At 40.8% G+C, this 25,331-nt stretch overlaps 1 protein-coding gene across 4 annotated transcripts in view; it reads left to right on the plus strand.

Annotated features, from left to right (window-relative positions):
- Positions 1 to 25,331, plus strand: part of LOC131072047 (cell number regulator 13) — a 182,377-nt gene that overhangs the window by 135,592 nt on the left and 21,454 nt on the right. For all 4 annotated transcript variants that reach the window (XM_058008078.2, XM_059218486.1, XM_059218487.1 and 1 more), the window contains one exon: positions 6,931 to 7,037. In XM_058008078.2, coding sequence (XP_057864061.2) covers positions 6,931 to 7,037 — 107 coding nt within the window. The remainder of the gene's footprint in view (positions 1 to 6,930; positions 7,038 to 25,331) is intronic.

The raw sequence follows: 25,331 nt of genomic DNA on the forward strand, positions 1-25,331 counted from the left end.
GAATACCTCCTGCACCTGTTTATATGGAAATCACCAAAGAAAGTGCAGCGGAATATTACGTGAAGAGGGAAAAAGATTGCAAGCGACACATCAATAGGTGGATCCAAGAGCCACGAGCCTCTTTCTCAAGGTGGGCGAAGTTGTACCGCTGTGATTTCAAATGGGAGATAGGAGATACCATCACTCTTCTGAGCAGGATGATGGGCCTTGAGCATTCCAATGTCTTTGAGCCATGGATGTATCAGTTCATTATGTTCATACGGCAATCACATCACATTTCATGGGGGGAAGTCATCAGCGATGCCTTGTGGGAACAACTTGCAGCAGTTCCTACCACCATGACCTTCTTCATGAATTCTTATTTAGTATATTTAGTAGCATCACTTAGACACTTTCCAGGTTTTTCTACCAAGGGTGATCGCTCACTTATACCAGTTTGGGAATATTATGACCAGTTGCCGTTGAAACCCAACAGATTACATTTCAAAAGGGTCCAAGATGCATTCTTTGGATATTTCATGTGTCAGTTTGATAGAAATCTCAGGAAGAAGAGAGTATCAGATGAGGCATGGGACAAGGTGTGCGAGTATTGATGTTTGTTTCTGCAGTTTCCCACCTTTACCTATATAAGGATCGGATGCTATGATGGTCAGCCATACATGTTTCCCAAATACCCAACTGATAAGATCATTCTTATGGAATTAGGAAGACAGATCATGGCTGTCCACACTTTTCAGTCTGCTAAGCACAAGGTTGGAATGGGGATCTCTACCACAAACCCATTGAAAATTGGCCGGTACTCCCTTGTCACATCTGTGAAGGCTAAGGCCATGGAGACTGAATTGCAGGAAATCAAGCTTAAAAGGTTTAAACCTAGAGCTGATTTTGATTATAGGGGTATGAAGGAGAAGATCAAGAAATCCTTTGTGCGTGTTCATCGCATTGAAGACATCTAGGTAGATCTCCGCACAGAAGCTCAAGTCCTCAAGATGGATTACTGCAGGCTCACTGTTGAGCAAATTGTTGTTTGGAACTTGGTGGATATCCCACAAGGGATGATTGATGATGGGCATATACTTGATCCTGAATACACTTCACGGAGGGTTGAGGAAGCTCCACTTCCTTTTATCCAATGGTCACACAAGGAGTGCATCTCCATCCTTGACAGATTTCAGCCTATCTTGGCCAACACCAACTCATAGCTGAAAAGTAATGCTGCTAGACTTATCAAAATCAAGGTTGGTAAAGAAGATGATTCTACGGGGCCTCTTGGACGAAAGTCTGAGATTCAGATTGACAACAAGGAGGGTGCTTCATCTTCAGGCACAAGGATCAAGTTGCGAGTCAGTCGTGCAGTAGTGCTTCCTCCTGAGGAGACGACTGTTCATGGGAAGGAAAAAACACAATTCCATGTTCAGGTGATCGATTTGGATAATCCAGAAGAGGGGCAACAATTTGATGATGCTCCTAAGTCTCCAGTTTCAGACTCGCCTCATGAGGTCATTCCTCTAGTTTCCATTGAGACGCCTCTTTCTCCTCCTAATTTGCTTGTGGATGATTCTCCTCAGAATGCAATTCCTATTTCAGCATACGAGCCATCTCCTGGTCATCAACAAGAGACTATGTTGAAAGTTCCTGAGGATAATCCTGCTTGCATTCAGTTGTCAGAAATTGATACTTCCACTTTTGGTTTTGAAGAGTTCATGAGGCAATCTTCATGCCCATTGGTAACTGATCAAACCATGGTCGTTGTCCAAACAGAAACTGCTTCTCCTTTGCCTACGGTTGTGACTAGAGGGGAGTTGATGACTTTGCCTCCATGGCTTAGTTCTTTCACCCCGGAAAGGAAGAAGCAAGAAATCTCACCTGACCCCTTTGACTATCAGCAACTGAAACAGTCCAGAGCTAAAGTTGCTAAGAAGGCCAAGACTATCTCCAGAGTAACTGTTGATAGTAACAAGATGAAAGTAGCTGAGATTGTGGAACCTATTGCAGATAAGCCACTTGATGAAATGTCAGCTACTGATTATAAGGTTACAAGGATAGAGTTGGGCAAGCAAACGCATGAGGTCATTAAACATGATGCTCAGTTTTTTGTTGCTTCACTGATGCAAAGGTGTGATGATCTTCTAGCAAAGAAAGACGAGCTAGAAGAGGAAAACCGACAGCTTATGGCAGCCATTCATAAAATTACAAAACCTGCTGCTGAAAGGAGTAACTCCATAGGTTCTTCTGGTTCCCAAGAATCGATTCGTGGAGTGGAAAGGGTTGCTCAAAAGGTACAAGCACTGGATTCTTGGGTTGATCAACTTCATGATCAATGTGTACAAGTAATGAAAGACATTTTTCAAATAATGTCTAAGCTAGAGACCATTGAGGAGAAACTAGATCAGACTTCTAATACTTTCAAAAAGAATCTGGAAAGTGTTGAAGAAAGTTTGACAATCTGGCGTACCATGCCCCAACAACAGCTGAGTGTTCTACAGGAGCATGTCATCATCTCTTCCAGGATCATGTACTTGGAATTTGAAGAACTCCTGGAAAACAAGGCCCTTGTTCTTAAATCCCTCATCGAGGAGATCAGTGATGCAAAGAGATTTCGAGGCGAAGTTTACCGAGATATTGTCTCACATTGTGAAAGGGCCTCTTGTAACTTATTAAGTCAGGATGGAGAGCTGATTCCAGAAGAAGAAGTTCTTGCTGATTTACAAATGAGGATTCATAATGAATGGAGGAGCGAACAATTCTCAGTTGCTTCAATTCAGACATCGATGAAACACCAAGTCTTTCTGCATGAAATCCAGTCTATCCTGGATAAAAACAATTCTGCACTCCTCCGGTGTCATGACACTATTGTGAAGACTATGGTTGTTGCCAAGAACACCCATGAACCAAATCCCGAGGAACTACAAACGAGCATCTAGAAATTTCAAGGATTTGTGTCTTCACAAAATGCAACTTAAGTGTTTTTCAACACTTAGTTGAATTTTCCCTCTTTTGTAATCTTTAGTTGTAATTTAGTTTTGGCAAGTTACATGTAAAAGTATTTTTTGTAAAATGCAAGTTACACATTACTTGCACTTTTGTAATTACATGTAAGGCAACTACAAGTTGTGTCCGATTAGGACTGTAGTTGGAATAAGTCTTAGTTAGTTGGAGTAACTCTTAGTTAGTTAATGAAGTCTCAGTTAGTTATTGAATGAGTCTTGGTGGTTGAGAGAATCTCTCAAGTTAGTTAGGATCCTCCCACCTTTTTCTCAAGGCTCCTCTTCTATAAATACTTGAGGGCTCTATTGTAATATTTATCTTTTGGAAAGCAAGCAAAAACTCTACCAAATTTACAACAAGAAATCTTTGAGCTTATGTATGTGAATTGAAGGTTTTGAAGAATAATAAAGAAGGATTACTCAAGTTTTGAGTCTTTGAGCTACAAGTTTGAGTTTGACTCTTTTTATTTATTCTATGCAAAGTGTTTCTAAAAGAGCTTAGTCCAATCTGATTTGAAGTCTTTGAGCTGCAAGTAGAGAAGATTAATTAAAATAGGAAAATCTCTAGAAGGAGCAGCAAGTCTTTGATCTTGCGTCTATTCTTGAGGAAAAATAATTGTTTGATAAGAAATAGCAGCAAGTCTTTGAGGCTGCATTAGTTCTTGTCTTTGTGTTGAAAGAATAGATTATTCCAGTCTTTGAGCTGTTGTCTCTTATTCATTGTAAAATTTAGTATAGCAAAGGGTAGATAGGACTTCCAATAGTCAAGTCTTTGAGCTTGATATTGCTGTCTCGTCCCGAAGGAAGTGATGGGAGTCTTTGAGCTTTCAGGAAACTTCATTTCCTTTCTCTCATTTCACTTGAAAGTAGTTACTGCTGTTCATATTCAATCGCTTTCCTTTTTTGTGAAGAGAAAAGGATATTGTCTTTCTTGAAGAAAGAAGGAAGACTGTTGTACCATCCTGTTTTTATTTCAGTTTTAGTTAGATAGGGGGAGCCTTCCCTTAATTAGGAGAGTTTTTACTCGTGTGCTGTGGTTGAAACCACAATTTTGTATATTTCCCCAAGTGTACAAAATTTTCAACCAACAAAATTTAGTATAGCAAAGGGTAGATAGGACTTCTAATAGTCAAGTCTTTGAGCTTGATATTGTTGTCCCGTCCCAAAGGAAGTGACAGAAGTCTTTGCGCTTTCAGGAAACTTCATTTCCTTTCTCTCATTTCACTTGAAAGTGGTTACTGCTATTCATATTCAATCGCTATCCTTTTCTGTGAAGAGAAAAGGATATTGTCTTTCTTGAAAAAAGAAGAAAGATTGCTGTCCCATCTTATTTTATTTTCCAAGTTGTAGTTAGATAGGGGGAGTCTTCCCTTAATTAGGAGAGTTTTTACTCATGTGCTGTGGTTGAAACCACAATTTTGTATATTTCCCCAAGTGTACAAAATTTTCAACCAAAAATGCCGACAGTTTGTAACAAATTTTTATGATATAATACAGTTTGTTTCTGCATTGCCTCCATCACATTGTGTTTCTTTTGTTGTGTTAACTCTTGCTGCATGGTCTAGACTGTTCTCTTTGAGGACCCTCCTTGTCGTGACTACACCACATAAGCAGTTGTATGACTGATTTCTTGTCATTGTAATTGTCTAAAGAAAAATTGTCTTTACTATTTAGCCAGCAATATTGAGTGTGCTCAACACCTATATTACCTTACTTTCACTAAACCATTTAGACTAGCTATGGTACTAACAATATAACCAATTTTAAAGTTAATGTTAAACTTTACCACTGTTCTTGTTTTCAAAGTTTTCTATCATGATATTTTTGGAAATTATTAAATTATAATATTAAAAAAATTGGCATCTCCAATTACCCCCATCTCCTATTTTTGAAAATTAGCCGTACCAGTCTCCGGAGTCTCCAAGTACCCCCGTCTCTTGGTAACTGTTGTCATTTTATGACACACTTGGTCCATCAGTGAGAACCGATTAGATATATGTTCCATGGACGAGCGCTGCCCCAGTTTGATCAAAGAGGAAACAATGTAATCATGAAGTGTGAAGTGTTGTCTTGCCAGAAATTTGGAACCCCCAGGTTCCCAAGTTCCTAAGTCTTCTTACTCAACCCTAGAACTCTAGAACCCCCATGTTCCCAAGTTCCTAAGTCTTCTCTTCCTTGACCCCCACAACTCCGGAACCCCCAAGTTCCTAAGTCCTTGACCCCTGGAACTCTGGAATCCCGAAATCCCAAGCCTAAGTCTTCCCAACTTCGGGAACCCGTGTTTCCGAAGTCTTCAATCTTCCCAACTTCGGTAACTTGTTGCCAAAGTCTTCCCAACTTCGGTAACTTGTGTTGCCAAAGTCTTCCCAATTTCGGTGACTTGTGTTTTTGAAGTTCTCCCAACTTCGGTAACTTGTGTTGCTGAAGTCTTCCCAACTTCGGTGACTTGTGTTTCTGAAGTCTTCCGTCTTCTCAACTTCGGAAACCCGTGTTTCCGAAGTCTTTCGTCTTCCCAACTTCGGGAACCCGTGTTTCCGAAGTTTTCCGTCTTCCCAACTTCAGGAACTCGTGTTTCCGAAGTCTTCCAACTTCCTTCCAACTTGCAACACTTCCAAATGGCGTGATCAACACTCAAGGCTCTTAATTCTCCAACAACTCTTGCGACTTGTACACCTTTTGTGGAGCTACAGGGGTGCATTGAATGATTTTTGCAAGATTTCCATCAAGGGAAGTACATGGCCATGCTTATTTGTGGTTACTTATGTCATGCCTGCATGCTCTGGCTTTGGAGTGCCAGTCAATCCACCTTCTAGAAGTGCCTTTCTCCTTGGGATTGCATTTTCAGGGTATGGCCAAGTTGCTTGCATGTACACAATGTCAGGTGCATGCACTTCCCTGCATTCCCTGACTGACATTTCTCTGCACACACAAGGGTCAAGGATTCTCTTCCTTGACCAATGGTCTCTCCTATATGGCCAGTTTTCTATATAAAGGTTGTTAAGCCTTGTTGTAAAGGGTTCTCTCCCTGCTGGCTTGATCTATTCTATGCTCTTTCACTTCTCTTGAAGACTTGTATTTATCTTGCATTTCTGCAACTGTAAGTTTGGCCATTGGCCTTATAATGAATTGAAATCATCATTCTTGCCTTACTTCAACTTATGAATGTTGTGTATGTGTTCTTACCTTCATTATAAGTGTATGTTTGTGGCTTTCTTTCACATATATGCTGTGTTAACCTGTTTCTGGGTGTGACTTGTGGGAAGCCTTCTCCCCTCTTGACATTCAGCTAGTTCTAACCTCCATACGTGCGATAAGGTCATTCATGCAACTGAATTTTGTGCATCTCCTGGGTATTTCAGTTGATTCTTTGTGCCATTTCGGGTGGGGAGAGAAACATCTCTTATCTTGGTGCATCACCTCCTTTTATTTTAAGCATTTCTCTCTTCCCTTTTCCTCTGCAAGTTGTTAGGATAGGTTTAGAAGTAAGATTTGGAGTGTTGAGTTGGTTCAACACCTGCACTTGGATTGGGAAGGAAGTCAACCTTCTCCGGAGATTCAACCCCCTTGCGCAAGGTCCCACACTTTGGGGTTGTTTCAATGTTTCACAAGGTTGCTGAGTTGATAGCTCACCAAGGGTGCAAGCTTTTGTGATAACAGTAACCTTGAAAAATAGTTTTTCAAAAAAGTTCATATCTCTTCATATGTTACACGTGTGGGGTACTCATCCCTTTATTGGACTTTCTGGTTCTAGGATTCCTATAATATTATTTGGATGGAGTAGAATAGGTGTTCTAGATTGTTCGTTTTTCATTGTTGGTTTCTAGTACATGGTTTTGGCCTAACAAAGACATTTTCATTTTGGAAGTATTTAATGTCTATATTATTTGGGAAATTTGGTAGATATTTTTTGGACACTAATCTATGGTTCCCTTTGCAAGTGCAGCTAAAGAGGAAGCTTTGAATAATTTTTTGAGTGCCTCACTTGTTTTGAGTTGCTTCTTCTATTCATGTTGTGTTCGTCGAAGATTACGAAAGCGTTTCAATATACCGGTAATTTTTTTCATGATATGCATTAATTTCTAGATTATATTCAATATATTGAGTCATTCCTATCATCTAACTAGACCATATTTGGTGTTGTATTGAATTTTCTAAGGTTTGTATTTCTACAATCTTGTGCTCAGGTGTCATCATGCTTCACAAATATCTTTGGAGACACATGTACATATTCTAGAACATAGAGGATATCATATCTGAAGGAAGTCATTGAGTTATGTGAAATCCATAAAACACAATGTCGCTTCCAATAACTTAACTTTGACATGCTTGCAAAGTGTTGCAGATACATGCAATGGTTAATACTTGTTTTCTGTTTTACTTTTTCTCAAGCTTGTTTAATAGACTGGAAACAACATCCTTTCCTATGTAGCACTACATAGTTGAGAACGCTATGCCCCTTTTTTTGAGACTTGACATGATTTTTAGTCACTTCAGCAACTAATTTGGAAGATGCAATCTCATAAGCAAATAAAATATAACACAAAAAGTAGTCCTAATCACCTATACTTGTATTCGAGAAATCAATATACATGTAGGGAAGTATAAACACAAATTGTGTTGTACCCTTCATTGCCTATTTGGCTAAATGTGAAAGCATCAATTAAATGTCTTTCCATGACAGACTGCTCAAAGGTTTGAGCTGTTTTTGTAATAAGTGCAACATGGTATATACTTTGTTATTGGTTTGTTTTTGTTTTACATTTGCATTTGTAAGGATGCCATAGTTATAGAGTTGGTCACCAATGGATTAAATTTATCATGAATAATTGTAATGGAGATATTGCAGAAGGGTGTTTCTCTTAGCACTGTGGTTACCAAATTTATGATTGGTAGAGACTCATCAAGTTGATGTTCGGCTTGGAGTCAAATACAACATAAAAACTCCACATTAGAAAACATGATATAAAAATAAGTGGATTTATTAGGTTAAGATAGTGATATTCCATGGGATTCCTATTGGCATTAATACCTTTAGTGAAATAGGTGGAAAAGGGAGCTTATTGATAACCTTCTTCAAGCAAAAAACATGGAAGACCAGATGTATTTTTGTTTACTCGGATAAATCCAATTTGTATGGTACATTGTCAATCTTCTACAAAGCCTTATAAAAGCCATAATACTTGCGTACAAGTTTGTTTACCTTCTTTTGTTGTTTTATTGACATTTTCTTATATGGTTGTAATCATACAAAGACCCAACTCCTACTTGAAAAATCCTTTCACTATCATGCTGATTAGTTTGCTACTTCATTCTGTTTGTGCCATTGCCAAGTTCCCCCCAAGACTAGAGAGTACTTGTTGGTGTTGAATGTGTTATTTGACTAACCTTTCAGTGTGCCCACAATTGAGAGGTTATTGATGGTGGATGTTACCCATATAGTGCCAAAAATGGAGACATATATGATGAAGTGTGGAAAATAGTGTAATACCACCAATTTACTAGTGGCAACCATTGCACCAATCTCTCTTGTTTATCTGAAACAAAACATTGGAGACGCCCCAAGAACTTGTTGAACACCTTAATCTATCCATCTAATTGGGGATGGTACGATGAGTTATGAGCAAACAAAGTGCCAAAGCACATAAGTTAGCCCAAAAATTACTTGCAAAAGTAGTAACATGAACAATTATGATTTTTTAAGTCCCATGCAACTTCTAAATGGTATCCATAAACATTTTTTCTATACTACTTGCTACAAATAGGTGTGATAAATCAAAAAAATGTACATATTTAGTGTGTCAAACCACAACCACCGTTATGACATTTTTTCCTTAATACTTGGGTAAACCTATGAGAAAATCCATGTATACTTCTTCCCACATTTGGCTTGGAATAGATAAGTATTGTCGAATACCTAAGGTATTAATTGTTGCCCCTTTATTTTGTTGGCATATCATGCATTTTTCCACAAATTTTTAGTCATCCCTTTTGAGCCCATCTCAAAATAAATCTTGCTTGATTCTATGATAGGTCTTCAAGAATAAATCTTGCTGGGTTGTGGTGAGTCGATTTACAACCACCATTATGAGGTTTTTTCCTTTAGACCCAAGTAAACCTATGACAAAATCCCTGTATACCTCTTCCCACCATTGGCTTGGATTGGATAAGGACTGTAGAAAACCCAAAGTATTAATTGTCTCCCCTTTATTTTATTGGCATGAAAACATTTTTCTATGAATTTCTAGTCATCCCCTTTGAGCCCATCCCAAAATATTTATGCTTGATTGCTTGATAGGTCTTCAAGAAAATTGAGTGCTTGACTACTAGAGAAGAATGTCGTTCTACCAAAACCTTAAACGGGTTGAGTTCTTACATAGGTACAACTTATCTTTGTATTGTAGAGCATTTCCTTTCCATGAAAATTTGTTTGAGACCCTTGCATTTTGTTGGGGTTCTTCAATGAGAGTTCTCTTGTTATGCCTCAAACACTCAATCTGCTTGCAATATAGAAATAATATACAATAATGATTCTATGGGCTCATCCCTCCTAGATAGAGCATCGACCACAACATTCTCCTTTCCTTTCTTATATGTGATCTCAAAGTCATATGTGGATATCTTTATGACTCATTGTTATCCTCTAGATGACAAATTTTATTCCAAGAAGTATTTAAGAAGTATTTTATTCCCATTATATAAGGTCTCCATTGTTTGACTGCATGTAGGATAACCATCATTTTCTTCTCATAATCTAGCCTCAATAGTTTTTAGCTTTGAGTCTATGACTCTCAAATGCAAGGGTTCTTCCCATTTGCATGAGTATTGCTGCTATGCCATGTTCAAGAGCATCACATTCCATACTAAAGGTTTTAGAAAATTTTGGGGTAACTATAACTGGAGTTGTGCATATGGTTTTTTTAGCTTCTCAAATGCCCTGGTGGATGCCTTATTCCATTGGAAGGAATCTTTCTTCAGTTTAGCCATGAGAGGTGCTTCTTGTTGGTTGAAAATTTTGTACACTTGGGGGAAATATACAAAATTGTGGTTTCAACCACAGCACACGAGTAAAAACTCTCCTAATTAAGGGAAGGCTCCCCCTATCTAACTAAAACTGAAATAAAATGGGATGGAACAGCAATCTTTCTTCTTTCTTCAAGAAAGACAATATCCTTTTCTCTTCACAGAAAAGGATAGCGATTGAAAACGAACAGCAGTAACTACTTTCAAGTGAAATGAGAGAAAGGAAATGAAGTTTCCTGAAAGCGCAAAGACTTCCGTCACTTCCTTCGGGACGGGACAGCAATATCAAGCTCAAAGACTTGACTATTGGAAGTCCTATCTACCCTTTGCTATACTAAATTTTACAACGAATAAAAGATAACAGCTCAAAGACTGAAATAATCTATTCTTTTAACATAAAGACAAGAACTAATGCAAGCTCAAAGACTTGCTGCTATTTCTTATCAAACAGTAATTTTTCCTCAAGAATAGACGCAAGCTCAAAGACTTGCTTCTCCTTCAAGAGGGTTTCCTATTTTAATTAATCTTCTCTACTTGCAGCTCAAAGACTTCAAATCAGATTGGACTAAGCTCCTTTAGAAACACTTTGCATAGAAGAAATAAAAAGATTCAAACTCAAACATGTAGCTCAAAGACTCAAAACTTGAGTAATCCTTCTTTCTTATTCTTCAAAACCTTCAATTCACATACATAAGCTCAAAGACTTCTTGCTGTAAATTTGGCAGAGTTTTTGCTTGCTTTCCAAAAGATATATTACAATAGACTCCTCCAGTATTTATAGAAGAGGAGCCTTGAGAAAAAGGTGGGAGGATCCTAACTAACTTGAGAGATTCTCTCAACCACCAAGACTCATTCAATAACTAACTGAGACTTCATTAACTAACTAAGAGTTACTCCAACTAACTAAGACTTATTCCAACTACAGTCCTAATCGGACACAACTTGTAGTTGTCTTACATGTAATTACAAAAGTGCAAGTAATGTGTAACTTGCATTTTACAAAAAATATTTTTACATGTAACTTGTCAAAACGAAATTACAAATGCATAACTAAAACTATTCCATGTGTCTTAAGACACGACTCTAACTGCATCATTCTTTGTCTGTGATGATCTTCATGTCGTTTCAGGATGCTAGAACTTGAAGTATTATAGATTGGTAAAGACATCTTGAACCGGAACGGGAACTTGCATCCTTGTCTTCTTGCTTGGGGTAGTACTATCTTTTCAGGAGGGAAAGGGTAGCCTTCCTCTTTTCATGTCATGACCATCTTTTTCTTGAAAGCATTCTATGCTCTCAACCATGAATTGTTGTTGTATCTCTTCTTTGTATCATCCTTCATTCTTGAAATCTTCTTGCAAAATAAGGCTCATGCCTTAATCCATTGATTTGGTAGATCGTGTGTGCAAACCGGACTGACAAGGGAAGGGATAAATTGATGCAAAAATGGGCTCACAAGTGAATTTCGGGTTTTGGAAGTTGCATTACATGTGTGGGAAAAACAAGAGCATTAACTTGCAAATGTGGGAACAAACATGCAACTTCATATGTGTAATGGGTAACTACAAGTTTGCACTTGTAATTGGACCTTTAAAACTCATTTTCAAGTGTTTTTTGAGTGCATTTTGGACCAATTTCGGGTTCTGGATGGCTGACTGCAAGTAGACTTTAAATGGGGAAAATGAATGAAGGTGTGAAATGAGTGGATGAATTGGTATGTACGGATGAGGGAATTGGAAGCGGATAGGTAAAAATGAATTTCAAGAAGATCACTTGGAACTTTGCCAATGCAAAAATGGGAAGAACTTTCAACTTGCAACCCGGATTTCAAAAAAAAGATGGTTAAATCTTTTATCCGTAAGGGAAGAACAATGATTTTCATCCAACTTGTAATCGGAATTTAAAATCCCGAATACAAGTAAAGAGGGAAAATGGGGAAGAACAATGCAATTCTAAAATTGCTTTACAAAAGGGAAAATCTCTCTCACAAAATCTGATTTTTGGGGAAGAACCAACCATTTACAAATTTACAACTAGAAAGAAAAAAAAAGAAAACAAGAAAACAAGAAAAATGAAACAAGAAGAAAATAAATCTTACCTTGCTCCAATCTAAAAATGCCTCTCCAAAAGATGATCAATCTTTGAAATAAAGAAGAATATCTCTTAAAAAGAAACTAACCGTATTCCAAAACCCTAGCCACGTTTTTGAAAAAATGGCAAAAACTGAAAAACGTGGCAGCAAATGCATGAGAAATGGCATGGAAAATGGCCAAGACTCTTTCTAACCTCAATACCTTAGCATACCAAGCCAAAACGATTCATAACATTGCTGATTCGTGGCATTTTTAATGAAGAAAAACGTGGTTTTTTAGCAAAAACGTGTTTGCTGTTATAAACCTAAAAACCAGCAAACTTAACCTCCATGCGGCGTGAAAGGTGTCTAAAAATGCATGGAAATAGGAAGGAATCCAAAACGCCTTCTATCTCCCAAAAAATCTCCACAAAAATTTGCTAAAAATCTTCAAAAAACATGTTTTTCCTTGCAATTCGGGTTTTTTGGAACAAATAGCAAGTTTAAAATGTATGAAACAATGAAAATCGGGTTTTTTGGAGGATATGACAAGTTTAAAATTTCACTTTTTCAACATGTTAGGCAAAATCGGGTTTTTTTGGCCAAATAGCAAGTTTAAAATGTCAAAAATGCACTTTATAAGCAAAATCGGGTTTTTTGGACCAAAGTGCAAGTTTTAAATTGTCACTTTTTCACTTACAAGGCAAAATTGGGTTTTTTGGAGCAAACTGCAAGTTTTAAATATTTGTAAATGGGAAATAAAATCCCTACAACAAGTTATACTTGCTTGCACATATGTAATGGGGATTTAAAATCCCTATTACATGCAAAAACCATTAAAGTAGGGGTTTTTTGACCAAACTGCAAGTTTACTTGCAGTTGAGCCAAAAAATCCCTATTTTAACTAAAAATGACCAAAAAACAATAAAAAGATAAAAACAACAAAGGGGAAATTTAAAATAAATTACAAGTAACATATTTGAAATAAAAGTGCACATGTAATTAGTCAAAAATTCCCCTACAAAGACCAAAACAATGAATATCATTAAAACTTGCAGTTTGAAGAAAATTCTCCACCTGCAGTTGGGGTTTTAAAACCCGACTGAAGGAAACACATAGCAAACGAACCCAGAATTTGATGAAATTCGAAACGTAGTTTGAGGATGGACTGAGGATTAAGCCAGTCCAAGGATTAGTCGAAATTCTACCTCGGGAAGCGTGCCATAGAGTAAATTTTTTCATTTTTTCACAAAAATTTCATGTAATGGTCCTTCATTTTTGAAAACAAAAATGAGGACAACACTTCTATGTTGCCATAATTTTTTACAAATTAGTGATAGTAACTAGTAAGCCCTAAAAAACCATATAGATCCTTGAGGGTCCTGTGTACTTTCCATTCTTCTATATCTTCAATCTTGTTAGAGTCGACATTGATTCCCTTGCGAAACTCTGTGACTTAGGAATGCCACCTTTGTAACTCCAAAAGCATATTTGGATGGCTTAACATAAAGCTAATGTTATTGAAAAATGTCAAAAACCTAATTCACATGTTGCAAGTGTTTCTCCCAAGGTTTTCTCTATGTGTTAAGTTGTCATAAAAAAATGCCAAAACAAACTTTTATGAAAATGGTTTGAAGATAGAGTTAATCAAACTTTGAAAATGGTTTAAAACATACATACAAAATGCTTAACGAGAAACAATAATGCCATAGATACCAAATGATAATATCAAGCAAACAGAAAAGATACTATTTCCATTCATAATCGTGTTCCTTACAAGCTACCTTACATGGTACATAAAGGTACCGAGGGGGTGCGAGGGACAACCGTCACACCCGTAACTACCAACCCTCGGTTACATTACTAACAAAGTACTACCTAATTAATTACTGTTTATTCCCGTACAATATTACCACCAACATCATCCCCCCAAAAAAACAAGGTCGTCTCCTGACGACTGAAAAAACAAAAAGGGATGATTAACAACATAGAATTTGGGACTGAGAATGGGGTGGAGGAAGCATCCCTGGTGAGGAGGGTGCTGATGTGCGAGGTGCGGCTGTCAAGCGAGCCCGTAACTCATAGACCTCTGCTTAGTCCTCAGCTTGATGTCCTGCTCTGCAACCATCTGGCGCTTCATCACTGTTTTCACCATCATCGCCGCCTACAAGACCTCTTTATCCTTCTACTCCACCATCTCTAAGGCACTACCTAGGCGGCTCTCCAACATAGCCCTGTCCTCACGGGATTCCTCCAACCGTGCCCCCAAGACATCCCTCGCCGATCTTTCCTCGGCCAACACTGTGTCCAAGGTACGCGTTCTGCATCCCGTGAGGCCATCTCCTGAGCCAATTGCTCTCTGTGCGACTCCTCCATCTGTTGGAGTCGAGCAGCCAAATCTTCTCGTGCCAACAAAGCCTCCTGGCACTGGGTCTCGGTACTCTCAGCAATATACTGCGTCCTTTGCAACTCATAGTAGGTCTCTCGAAAAACCTGCTCTATCCTCTGCAACAATGATTGTCTGTTGGTCTCGCCATCCTGCTCCGGGAGGCCCCAATCCTCCAACATCTGTAAGGTTTCTATAGTAGGCCATCCACCAGACTCAAAACACTGCGCAAAGTGTGTAGTGTACCTACCCTTCATAAACCCCAGTAGCTGCTCTAACTCTTCATCTGTCCAGGCATCTCCCTGAGACCTGGCAGAGGCTACCATCCGCTGGGATCCGTCAACCATATCCGCAAGAAACTGCTCCAATTCCCTGTCACCCTCCACTCTCCGAGATGCTAGGACACCATGCTCCTAAGCATCCCCGTGAGGGCTCTCCAGTGGCTCTTCATGAGGGGGGCTCTGGATCAACTCCTCCTCCTGCCTAGGACTCAACACCAACTCACAAATGGGTTAGTGGTCTCTTTGTACCATTCGTGAAGTCTCTGGTGAACTGTCTCCAACCAAGTCCACAATCTTGTGAGGGCTCGGTTCACGCCGTGGGGAGAGGACTGCTGCTCCAACCGGTGCTACTGGTGTCATTTTGTACCGACTCATCCATGCACTCATCCCTCTAAGAAGGTGTACCACTCCCTCCAGGACGCTCTGTTGGTACCGTAGCCTCCCTAACAACTGTCCTGCCATTGTCCCCAACCTCTACTGCTGCCATGGGACTCCTATCGTCGACCAACTGAGGCTCTAGTAAGGCTACCAATGTTGCAGTCCCGTGTGGGGAATCATAATCACTGGTGCCCGACCTTGCCCAAAACCAGGAACTGGCACTGCCAATATTGCCGCTCCAGGCAGAGTCCGAGTGGCACTTGCTGAGACCGTTTGCTAGGATAACTCACCCGAGGGCCGTGTGGCTGCTACTGGCACAACTACGAGAGGTGGAGGTGTGGCTGTCTGCGCAACTGCAGAAGATGTTGCCCCCGTCTCCTTCGGTTACCTCTGTAACTGCCAGATGATGTCGTGGTGTTGGCTTGAGGCTGCGATGTGCCTGCTGTCATTGACGGCTGCTTCTGGGTGAAGAGCACTTGGTTTCCCTGTGTCTTCATGTTGTAGGGACATTCTTTGGTGGAGTGTCCCAACACTTGGCAAATATAGCAGAAGGCCTTTTTTGGGCAGGAGCCTTTTGTGTGACCTTCCTCCTTACATTCCGCACACCACACTTCCTCATTTTTGTTGGTGCTTCCCTTCATGCTCTTGAATTCCTTCATCATGCGATGCATATCCTTCTGAAGGGCTTGCACCTTTTTACTCGACCCCTCATCGCTGCTACTTCCGTCGGAGGAGTCCTCTCTAGAGGATCTGTCTTTCTTTTTCCTGGATGTCTTCCCTTCACTTTCCAGGTCCATTGCTCGGTTATAGGCATCTTCGTAGGATGTGTGGGGTACAATTTTCATTTTCCTTTTGAGTGACGACTTTAAACCCTCCACAAACCACCTTTTCTTCAATCCATCGTCGGGTTGGTTGTCCATTCTTCCTAGCAATTCCTTTTGGGCGTCAACTATATGCTCGGATGGTCTCACTTTTCCCTTGCTTGGTGCTCAGGATTTCTGCTACGATTTCATTATCGTCTCTGAGGAGTCAAAACTTTGTTTCGAAGGCTTTGTGCAATTCATCCCAAGTTGTCAGCTTGGTTTTATCAGCATCCGAGTACGGCTACTCTTTGTAGAGTGGTGGGGAATTGCACCACCCATTCCATCATATCGGGCACGCCATTGGCCGACCAAATTGTCTCACATGTACGACAATGCTGTACGGGGTCTTCTTTCCCGTCTCCGGTGAACTTCGGCAATTTTTGCCGATTCGCCAATACATTCCTTGGCAATGGCCCAATCTGCCCTCCGGAACTCGAACTTGACCCGCTAGGAACTTCTCCTCCAGACACTAGTCCTCCCGAAGGTACTCCATCAAGATTTGGTCCGTTGGGTCCCACCAAGTTTCTCTGACTACCAGGGTGTGATGAGCTTGCACCGAACAGATTGCTTCTACTACCGTGACCTTGTGTCTTCCCGACACCTTCGGTTGCACCGGTATCCTCCGCCTCTCTGTTCTCGGTCTCTGTCTCCTCTTCCATTCTGGTCTCGACACCTCTGTATGGCATGTATGGCTCTACCGTACTCTCGTCACCAATCTCTTCCAATGTCAAGGAAAGAAGCTATTGTGCGTTGCACACGCTTCCTGTCGCCGACAGGGTCCCCCTTCCCTTTTGTTGAGCCTTTCATCTTCGCCCTGTTGAGTTTCGCACAGAGTGTCTCGCGTCCTTTCGAGCAAGCCCGCGACCGGTCCGTGAAGTGATGATGTTGAAAGAAAAGAGCCGATGATTCCATTAGGCTAGTCTAGCCCTCGGGCACGAATACCAAGAGATTGTTCAAAATTGTGAAATCGCCTTGGATAGGCGTAAGGTGATAGAAGTTGGCGAAGCCCGCCAAGCAAAGAGCAACGTGTTTGAAGGTCGCATGACGACCCAAAATTGTCGTTTCTGTGTAAGAGCAATGAGATAGATTGCATGAGGTTTTGTTTTTGCGGAGTTTACAAGATTTGAACGAATGACGATTTTCGACAGCCAGAGAAGGAGGAGCGAATTTCGTTGCAAAATGCCAAAGACCTCCAAACTCGCCCAAGTGCCCAAGCTTGCACAAAATGAGGGAAATTTCAAAGGCTTGCAAAATCGCCCAGGGGGGCAAATTTTGGACCCTGGGGACAAAAGGAGAGATTTCAAAATTGACAAAATCGCTGAAAAAGTCCGAATATTACCTTTCAGTTTGCAAAAACCCCCCCAAGGTCCAAAATTCACTTGAGTTATCTAATTTCAGACCCTGGGGTCGAAATTTCAAAATACTTTAAAATCGCAAAAGGCATTGAAATTTCAAAATACTTTAAGTCGCCGAAAGGCGTGAAAACTCTGAAGTTCGCAAAAGGCGTTAAAGCTCTGAAATTGCAAAAGGCGTTAAAACTCTGAAAATTCTTAAAGTTGCAAAAATGTGCTTAAGGTCCGAATTTGTATTAAAGTTTAAAAAGGGGCCTTAAGGTCCGAAGATTACCTTTCAGTTTGCAAAACCCCCCCCCCCAAGGTCCGAAATTCACTTGAGTTATCTAATTTCGGACCCTGGGGCTGAAATTTCAAAATACTTTAAAATCGCAAAAGGCGTTGAAATTTCAAAATACTTTAAGCCGCTGAAAGGCGTGAAAACTCCGAAGTTCGCAAAGGGCGTTCAAAGCTCCGAAATTTCAAAGTTTAAAAATCGCGAAAGATGCCTTAGGGTCCGAAATTTGTTAAGTCACCAAAGAACGTGAAAGCCCCGAAAATCGTAAAGGGCATGAAAGGTCCGCAAAAAATAAAGAGCCGAAGTCCTTCAAGGTAAAACGCAGTTTAGGCTCCAAAAACCTCCATTCCACCAAAGTCGCAAGCTAGAGGATAGCCGCGAAGAAGCAAGGGCAGTTCTGGCGAAAACCCAGAATGCTCCGAAGTCTCCCATTTCTTTGAAAATCGGTGCGCAGAAAGTAAAGTAGGTGATAAGCATGGAGGCACCCGAGGATCGTGTAGGATTTTGAAAGGCAGAGCCAATTTTGTGCGATTTGTATCCAAGAACTATCCATTCATCTTTGCGCAGCAAGTCAGGCAATTTATCGCCATCCATTTTTCATCAGGTAAGTACGCTTTGTCTCTCTTGATCATCTGAAATGTTTTTTTTTTAATTGGATGCATGCTTGTGCAAAATTGATTAGAGTGCTTAGGTCTTCAAAATTCACATCTTTTTCCGACTATTAAAGCGTCATTCAAAGCAGTCGAAAATTGGAATTTGCTCCTAAAATTTGACCAAAAATTGCATTTTTTTTTAAAACTTAGGAGAATTTTTTGAGCTTTGTCCCTTTTGAAAATTAATCCAGAAAGTGCTTAAGTACAAATTCGCGATCAAAAGCTTCATGAATAAATGTTTTGCTCAATCAAGCTCTCAGCTAGCAATATCACTCTGTTTCCAATCTAAATTTTGAATTAATTCTTGAATGCTGGAGTATCCTTTATCTAACCCGCCTTACTTCTTTTATATCGCCTCGTAATCTGCGTCCGGCTGTGCAGGATAAATGCCTAAATCAGCGGTAGAATCATCAAAGACGCCCGCTACAGCCGAGACATCGCGAGCATCCAAATCAGATATCCCATGCAAAGTTGAAAGGATGAAGTACCAATATCAAAGAGGGGGATTGAGGGAGTCAAAAGTTCAAAGCATCTGGGACAATGTCGGTGATACTGACCTCGGCCATATTGACATCCAGGACTTCAGGAATCGGGTCTTCTCCCCTAACGCATATGGCAAGCCTAGACAGATGGTAGAAAGTGGCATCGCCCAAGCGGCGGGATTTCCTCCAGCAGTACAAAACTATGACTCTCGCCAACTTCACTCCTTAGGCCATTGGCGATGCATTCAACATTCCCTTCCCAAACAATCCCACGGCCACGACTATAGATGAAGCACAGGGGGCATATGATATGAATCCGGCCAGATGCAGAACACTGATCAACGAAGTGGTACAAGGAGAGAAGGCTTCCAAGCGCTAGAATTGGGAAAAAGACCCCAAGAAGTGACTTTCATAATGAGCATGGGGATATGGTCACATTACTCAGCCGGGTTATGGGACTTCCTAAATCCAACTACTTTGAAGAGTGGATGTTTTATTTCACAGAGCAAGTCTTCGCTAGGAAGTCTAAGTTTGATTGGGCCCAGATTATAAGCGACAACATCCACGCTCAGCTAATTGAACTTGAGAGCAAAAAGTACTTCACTATGACCTCTTACTTGGTCTACATGTTTGCCAAGAACCAACCGCTGCCAAGTTTGATAATGAAAGGTGAAATCGGGAATGGGCCTGATTAGGTAAAGGTCTATGATTGTTACCCGGAGCTGCACTACCAAGATATAGCTCAGAGAGAAAAGAGCAGCCCAGCTTATGCAATTGGCCAATATGAGCGCGTTAATGATGCCTTCACAATGCGCCTGGTCAGACTAATGCAGGGAGGATTACACATAAGGCTCTCAGAGCAAGCTACTATTCTAATATAGAGATACGGAGCCTGGTTCATCCAGTTCCCAAGGTTCTCCTATATCCGAATAGCGGGCTTTGATGGTGCCCCTCTCCGACTTCCACGGTACCCAACCGACAAAATAGTTCTTATGGAGGTCGCAAGGCAGTCACATCCAGCCGACATCTTACTCAGAGAAAGCAAGCAGGCTGGATTCGCGTTCCCCATGATTATAGGCAACTAGGATGTCCATCTGAAGACCCCCACCCTAGCAGAGGAATCCCTTGCAGAGCTGGCCTCTTATGGCCTACAAGAGCACTTCCTGAGAAAATATTTCGATCACGATAATCTGGCAAAGAGAGCCTATGGCAGGCGGGACAGGGCAAAGGAATCAGTGGAGGATTATTGGAAGAACTGCTCTGATGACTATGAAGTCCAAAGGTGTGAATATTCCAGGCTGAGTGTGCAGTAGATGCGACTCTATGAATATCGTCGGGTCCTAGATCAACTCACAGATTTAGGAAATTGCCTCCAGGTCCGAGAATTTGAGGCAGTAAGGCATCTTTTGCCAGGCGTTGATTGGTCACAAGACCCTATCACTGATTTTGATGCAGTCATGGCAGCCCCAGCAAGATATATTGACCAATGGTTGCATCAGCAGATTGAGAGACTAATTCACAAAGGAGTCCAGTTCACCTACCACCTAATGGGTAGCCTCGATTCTCAGTCCTCCGAAGATGAGGGAACGTCCAGTGCACCCAGGGAAGAAATTGAAAAACCCGAGAAGAGAAAGAAGGCTAAGGCTTGCAGAGGGATTCGGACGTCGAAGAGAACAAGAAGGGAGAAGATTCCTATAAGGAGACCAGAGGTCACTTCATTGTCAAAGGACCCCAGTTCGTCCGACGATGTAGTAGAATTAGATTATATACCTGCTCCGCCTTCCCAGAGTGACATCGATGCATTTGGAGCTGATGATCCTCCCGCACCCGACATGCTAGAAGCTGAGCTGAGGGCCATTGAATCAACCCAACCGGGTAACCAAATAGAGGAAGGAGAGATTCCATCCATTCAAGGGATCGAAATGCATGAACCCACACCATAGAGCCGCCATGAACTGCTGCTCCATAATACAACCAAAGATGACTCTACCGTTGAAGGAGAGCAAAGGGCAGAGGAGACCCGCGAGCTCGAAAGGACTGAAGAGCAACCATCACACGAAGGCACCAGACAATTGTTCAGTGAAGTGGGAGAAAGTTCAGCTGCAAGTAAGGAACTTGGCACCTCCTCCACCCCTCCGGTAACAGAACAGCTGCAAATTTGTGATGAGACGGCTGAAAACATTAAAGAACGGAGTGAAAATTTAACCATAGCGTTAGCCCAGACTATACCTCAGGACTGGTTAATTGCCAGAGCCCAGCGCAAGGCCACCACCAAACCACCTATCAACCTCGAGGACATATTCTCACGCATAGACCAAGCTAAAGCTAAGGGGAAGAAAAAGCCCAAGGCATATTCCAAAATGACTAAAGATGAGCAAAGGAACCGTACTCTCCACATTGCCACCCCACCTGTAGATAAGCCAGCAGATTAGATCACACTGGCAGATTATAGCATCACAACCGTCCCCATCGGACGAGCCACTAAGGCACAGGAAAAGGAGGAATTCAAGGATTCAGTGCAGAACATACTCAGGCAACTTGAAGAGATAACAACTGAGAAGGATATGTATTGGGCTCGTGCTGAGCAGGCCGAAGGGTACATCGATCAACTCCTGAGACCATTATACAATGCCTCCGAATCCCACATTCCCCCGACAACATTGGCACAGAGGACCACAACAAAATTTGAAGGAGTATGGGACACCGCAAGGGCCGTCAAGGAAAGGATACAAGGTATCAAAAGAAGGGGAGAACGAATCCTTGAGGAAGTGAAGGAAATGGCTCGCCACCGAGAAACCACTTTGGTTAAGTTATTAGAGGTAAAGAGGGAATCCCTCCACATCCAGGAAGTGGCTGCCACTACTCTTCCCCTCATGAACGCTCTTTTTTGGACCCAGGCACAGATCCGTACACTCTCCGACATCCTGCACCCTCATGGTATCGGCATTTTCAAAGAATGGTACTGGACTATCAACATGAAGAATGATGCGAAGGAAATCATCGATAGAGAACACAATGCATACGAGGTAATTCTGAAAACCATGCAGGAACTTGGCAAGATAATCCTTTGATCAATGGTTTCGGGATGGGTAAATGACCAATCTGATGAAGTAATACTGCCAGACTGGGAGGAAAGATTGGGAACAAATAAGATCACTTATTCTACTAAGGACCTAGGCTTTGCCGGTCAATTCCACTCGGACATGTGCTTTGAGCGTAATTGTTCCAGTTGGCAAGATGGTCTGAAGTAGGTAGACCAATACCTCGAAGGCATGCAACATAAAATTCGCCATCCTCCTATGCCTCCATTCAGTCTTCTTTTCCAATTATGTATCAGGTTCCAAGATTATGTTCGTGAGGAACGTGCAGTAGGTTGAGATCTCATTTGCATGAAGAAAGTCAATTTTTGATAAAAGGATTTGAAACAAGAAAAGAAAAAGTGCTTTCCTAAAAATGCACCTTTTTCCTTTTTAAATTTTGAAAAGTGCACTTTTGGCCAAAAGGGTCATATTTGACTTTCAAGTCAACTAAAATGTAAAACTTTATGAATGTACCTCTTTGGATAATTTTGGATGAGTTTTAATTATCCTTTTTGGGTAGTTATTGCTCATTTTGGGGTGGTTGTTGATATTTGCCTCCCATTTATGGGTATGGGCAGCCATGTTTTTTGGATGAATCTGGGTCATTTGTTTAGATTAGATCTGGGCCATTCATCCAATTTTGGAGCCTATTTAAAGGGGACTGGTTTTCCCTCATTTTGTAAGAAGTTCTTGAATTGTTGCAAAAGCTCTAGCGAAATTTACAGGATTTAATGCAAAGTTAAGATTGTTTCCAAATTTCCTTGTGAGTGCATGGTCACCTTCTTCATTAATTTAGAAATTTTTCAATTATGTTTATTTCCTTTATATAGCATTTTCAAACAAACATCCGACAGAATCCTTGCAATTCACACCATTAGGGAATGGCTGATCGCCTTTCTCTCTGCATGGTTAGTTTGAACCTTTCGTATGCTTAGTTCAGTTATTGAATGCTCACTATGAATGTAAAAGTTCTAATGTTGTAGTTGATAACATGAAAATCCTATTTTCCTTTGAAGATTGCACTAGATTTATGCAAGTATTGTGCTTAAATAGTTGGTGATGCTTAGTCTAGTTATTTGGAGGTGTCTATCTGTACTCTGAATCTGCTATCTTAGTTAAAATTTATGTTTCATGTATCTCTCTCTCCCTATCCTTCCCTCCTTTTCCCCCTTTTTTTATCAAGAGAATCCGCAGTCCCATTGAAAACAGTATCAACTCAACTGAAATCATTTGATAAGAAAGATCATAAAGATTCCAGGGAACTCATCTATCAATCGCCTATCTCACCATAAGTCCCCCTTGTGTTTCCAGCAAAACACATCAAACCACTGAGTAATCTCGCAGTCAAGACTTGACAAACGAAACCTTGAGGTTGTCCCCTTTCATCAAACGTAAAAGATAGCATTAGGGATTTCCTTATCTCAAGAGAGGATAGGATACTCAGCAAGTTTATTCTATTCTGCGTTGGCCGTATGGAGTTTGCAGCAATGCGATACTAGACACGTCAACAGGTCCCCCAACCATTTCCTGGTGGTTTCTATTAGTACGGAAACTTGGCCCGCAGCATCATTGCCAGTTGTGTTTTCTTCAGCAAGTTTCTTCAGTCGTCGCCGACGTTCTGCTTGTCGTTCTGACCTCAGCGTTCTTGCTGCTGCCTCGTGCACATCTTCTTCCTCCCTCGGCACACAATTCCTATCCTTATTTAGTGTCACGGGCATCAATTCCTTCTTTCCGTGGCGTTGAAGGTTCGTCGACGACTTTCGTCATGTTCCTCCTCTCATCGACTCTTTTCTTCAAATTGTTGCAGAATTTGTTGTTGACGAGTCTTGCGGTAGGTTTCTTCCCGGCGAGTTTGGAGAGCAAGGAACGCTTGTGCCAGCAAGTTTGGCAAGTTGTTCATCAGCCGATTTACGGCGGGGCTTATGCCAAGGGCACTCCACACTGCGCTCTCAGGGACGTCCTCAGTCGTGGCCTCCCTCCGTACGTAAGTTTCAATGAATGCCTGGAGAATGCAGGTGAAATCCCTCGTTAATGCTCCCTCTCCTTCGAACAACTCTGTTGGCTCTTCCTTGGGATTGCTGCTGATTCCCTCACTCACTAGTTTCCCCATTATCATCGTGCCATGTAGTGGGTTCCTGTCATTCCAAGTTCAATTTGGAAACGACGCCAGATGTTTACCCTCTAGGTGAACAGTTTAAAACATACAGACAATGCTTAACGAGAAACAATAATGCCATAGATACCAGATGATAATATCAAGCAAACAGAAAAGATACTATTTCCATTCATAATCGTGTTCCTTACAAGTTACCTTACATGGTATATAAAGGTACCGAGGGGATGCGAGGGACAACCGTCGCACTCGTAACTACCAACCCTCGGTTACATTACTAACAAAGGACTACCTAATTAATTACTGTTTATTCCCGTACAATATTACCACCAACAGTAGTATGCATTTGTAATGCCAAAATGCATCACCAAAATTTCATGGTGGCCCTAATGGGTTTGGAAAGCATCTTATGCACATCCTAATCTCTAATAGTAATTTGATGATAACTAGAATAAAGTTCGAGATTGGTAAAATAAATAGCACCATTAAGCTCATATAACAAATCATCAATTATTGGAATTAAAAACTTATCTTTTACAGTGCACTTATTGAGTTCTCTATAATCAAGACACATTTGCCAAGTGTCATCTTTCTTTGCACCATTACCACTAGAGAGGAATAAGCACTTTGACTATGCTTGACCATGCATACCTCTAGCATCTCTTGTACCATTTCTTGATCACACTTTTCTGCACATATGGATACTTGTATGGCCTAATGTTGGGTGGTTGACTCCTTGGTACTAGTTGAATGACATAATCATGATCTTTTTTGTGAGGCAATCCTTTTAGCATCTTTCTTAAAACTACTAAGCTCCTATCTAGAATTGCTTGGAAATCCAATGGTATAAAAGCCTTCGATTGCTGCACTTTTAATAAAAATAATTGGGCCACAAACCCATTTGCCTCTTTGCCAAGAATCTCTATGCGAACCTCGTCATTCCACTATCTTACCCGTTAAGTGGAATTGCATGAATAGCACTTTGGAAGTTCATCTCAATTGTTTCCCATGTAGTAAGATAGTGAATTCCCAAATCAATGTCTACTGCACCCATATGGATAGAAAAAATAGGGCAACCTAGCCTATAATCTCCCATGGAAATTTTAATGTTATGGCATTTCCTTGAACAATTGATTGTAGCCCCATCTGCAATCATGATTTGAAATATTTGAGCTGGACAGAAAAAAATTTAGACTAGAAGCTAACTTCTTGTTAAGGAAATTGTGAGTGTTGCCTGTCTATCAACACTATTACTCTATTTGTAATGTCCCTAGCCAGAATATTGGCCAGATTTCACCAAATTTTTAAAATTCAACACAAACGCAAGCTCTTTTTGATCACCAAGATTCTGATGTGAGCATACAAAAATTGGGAGCTGGATAATAAGC

Source organism: Cryptomeria japonica, chromosome 3 (assembly GCF_030272615.1).
Source record: "Cryptomeria japonica chromosome 3, Sugi_1.0, whole genome shotgun sequence".
NCBI lineage: Eukaryota > Viridiplantae > Streptophyta > Pinopsida > Cupressales > Cupressaceae > Cryptomeria > Cryptomeria japonica.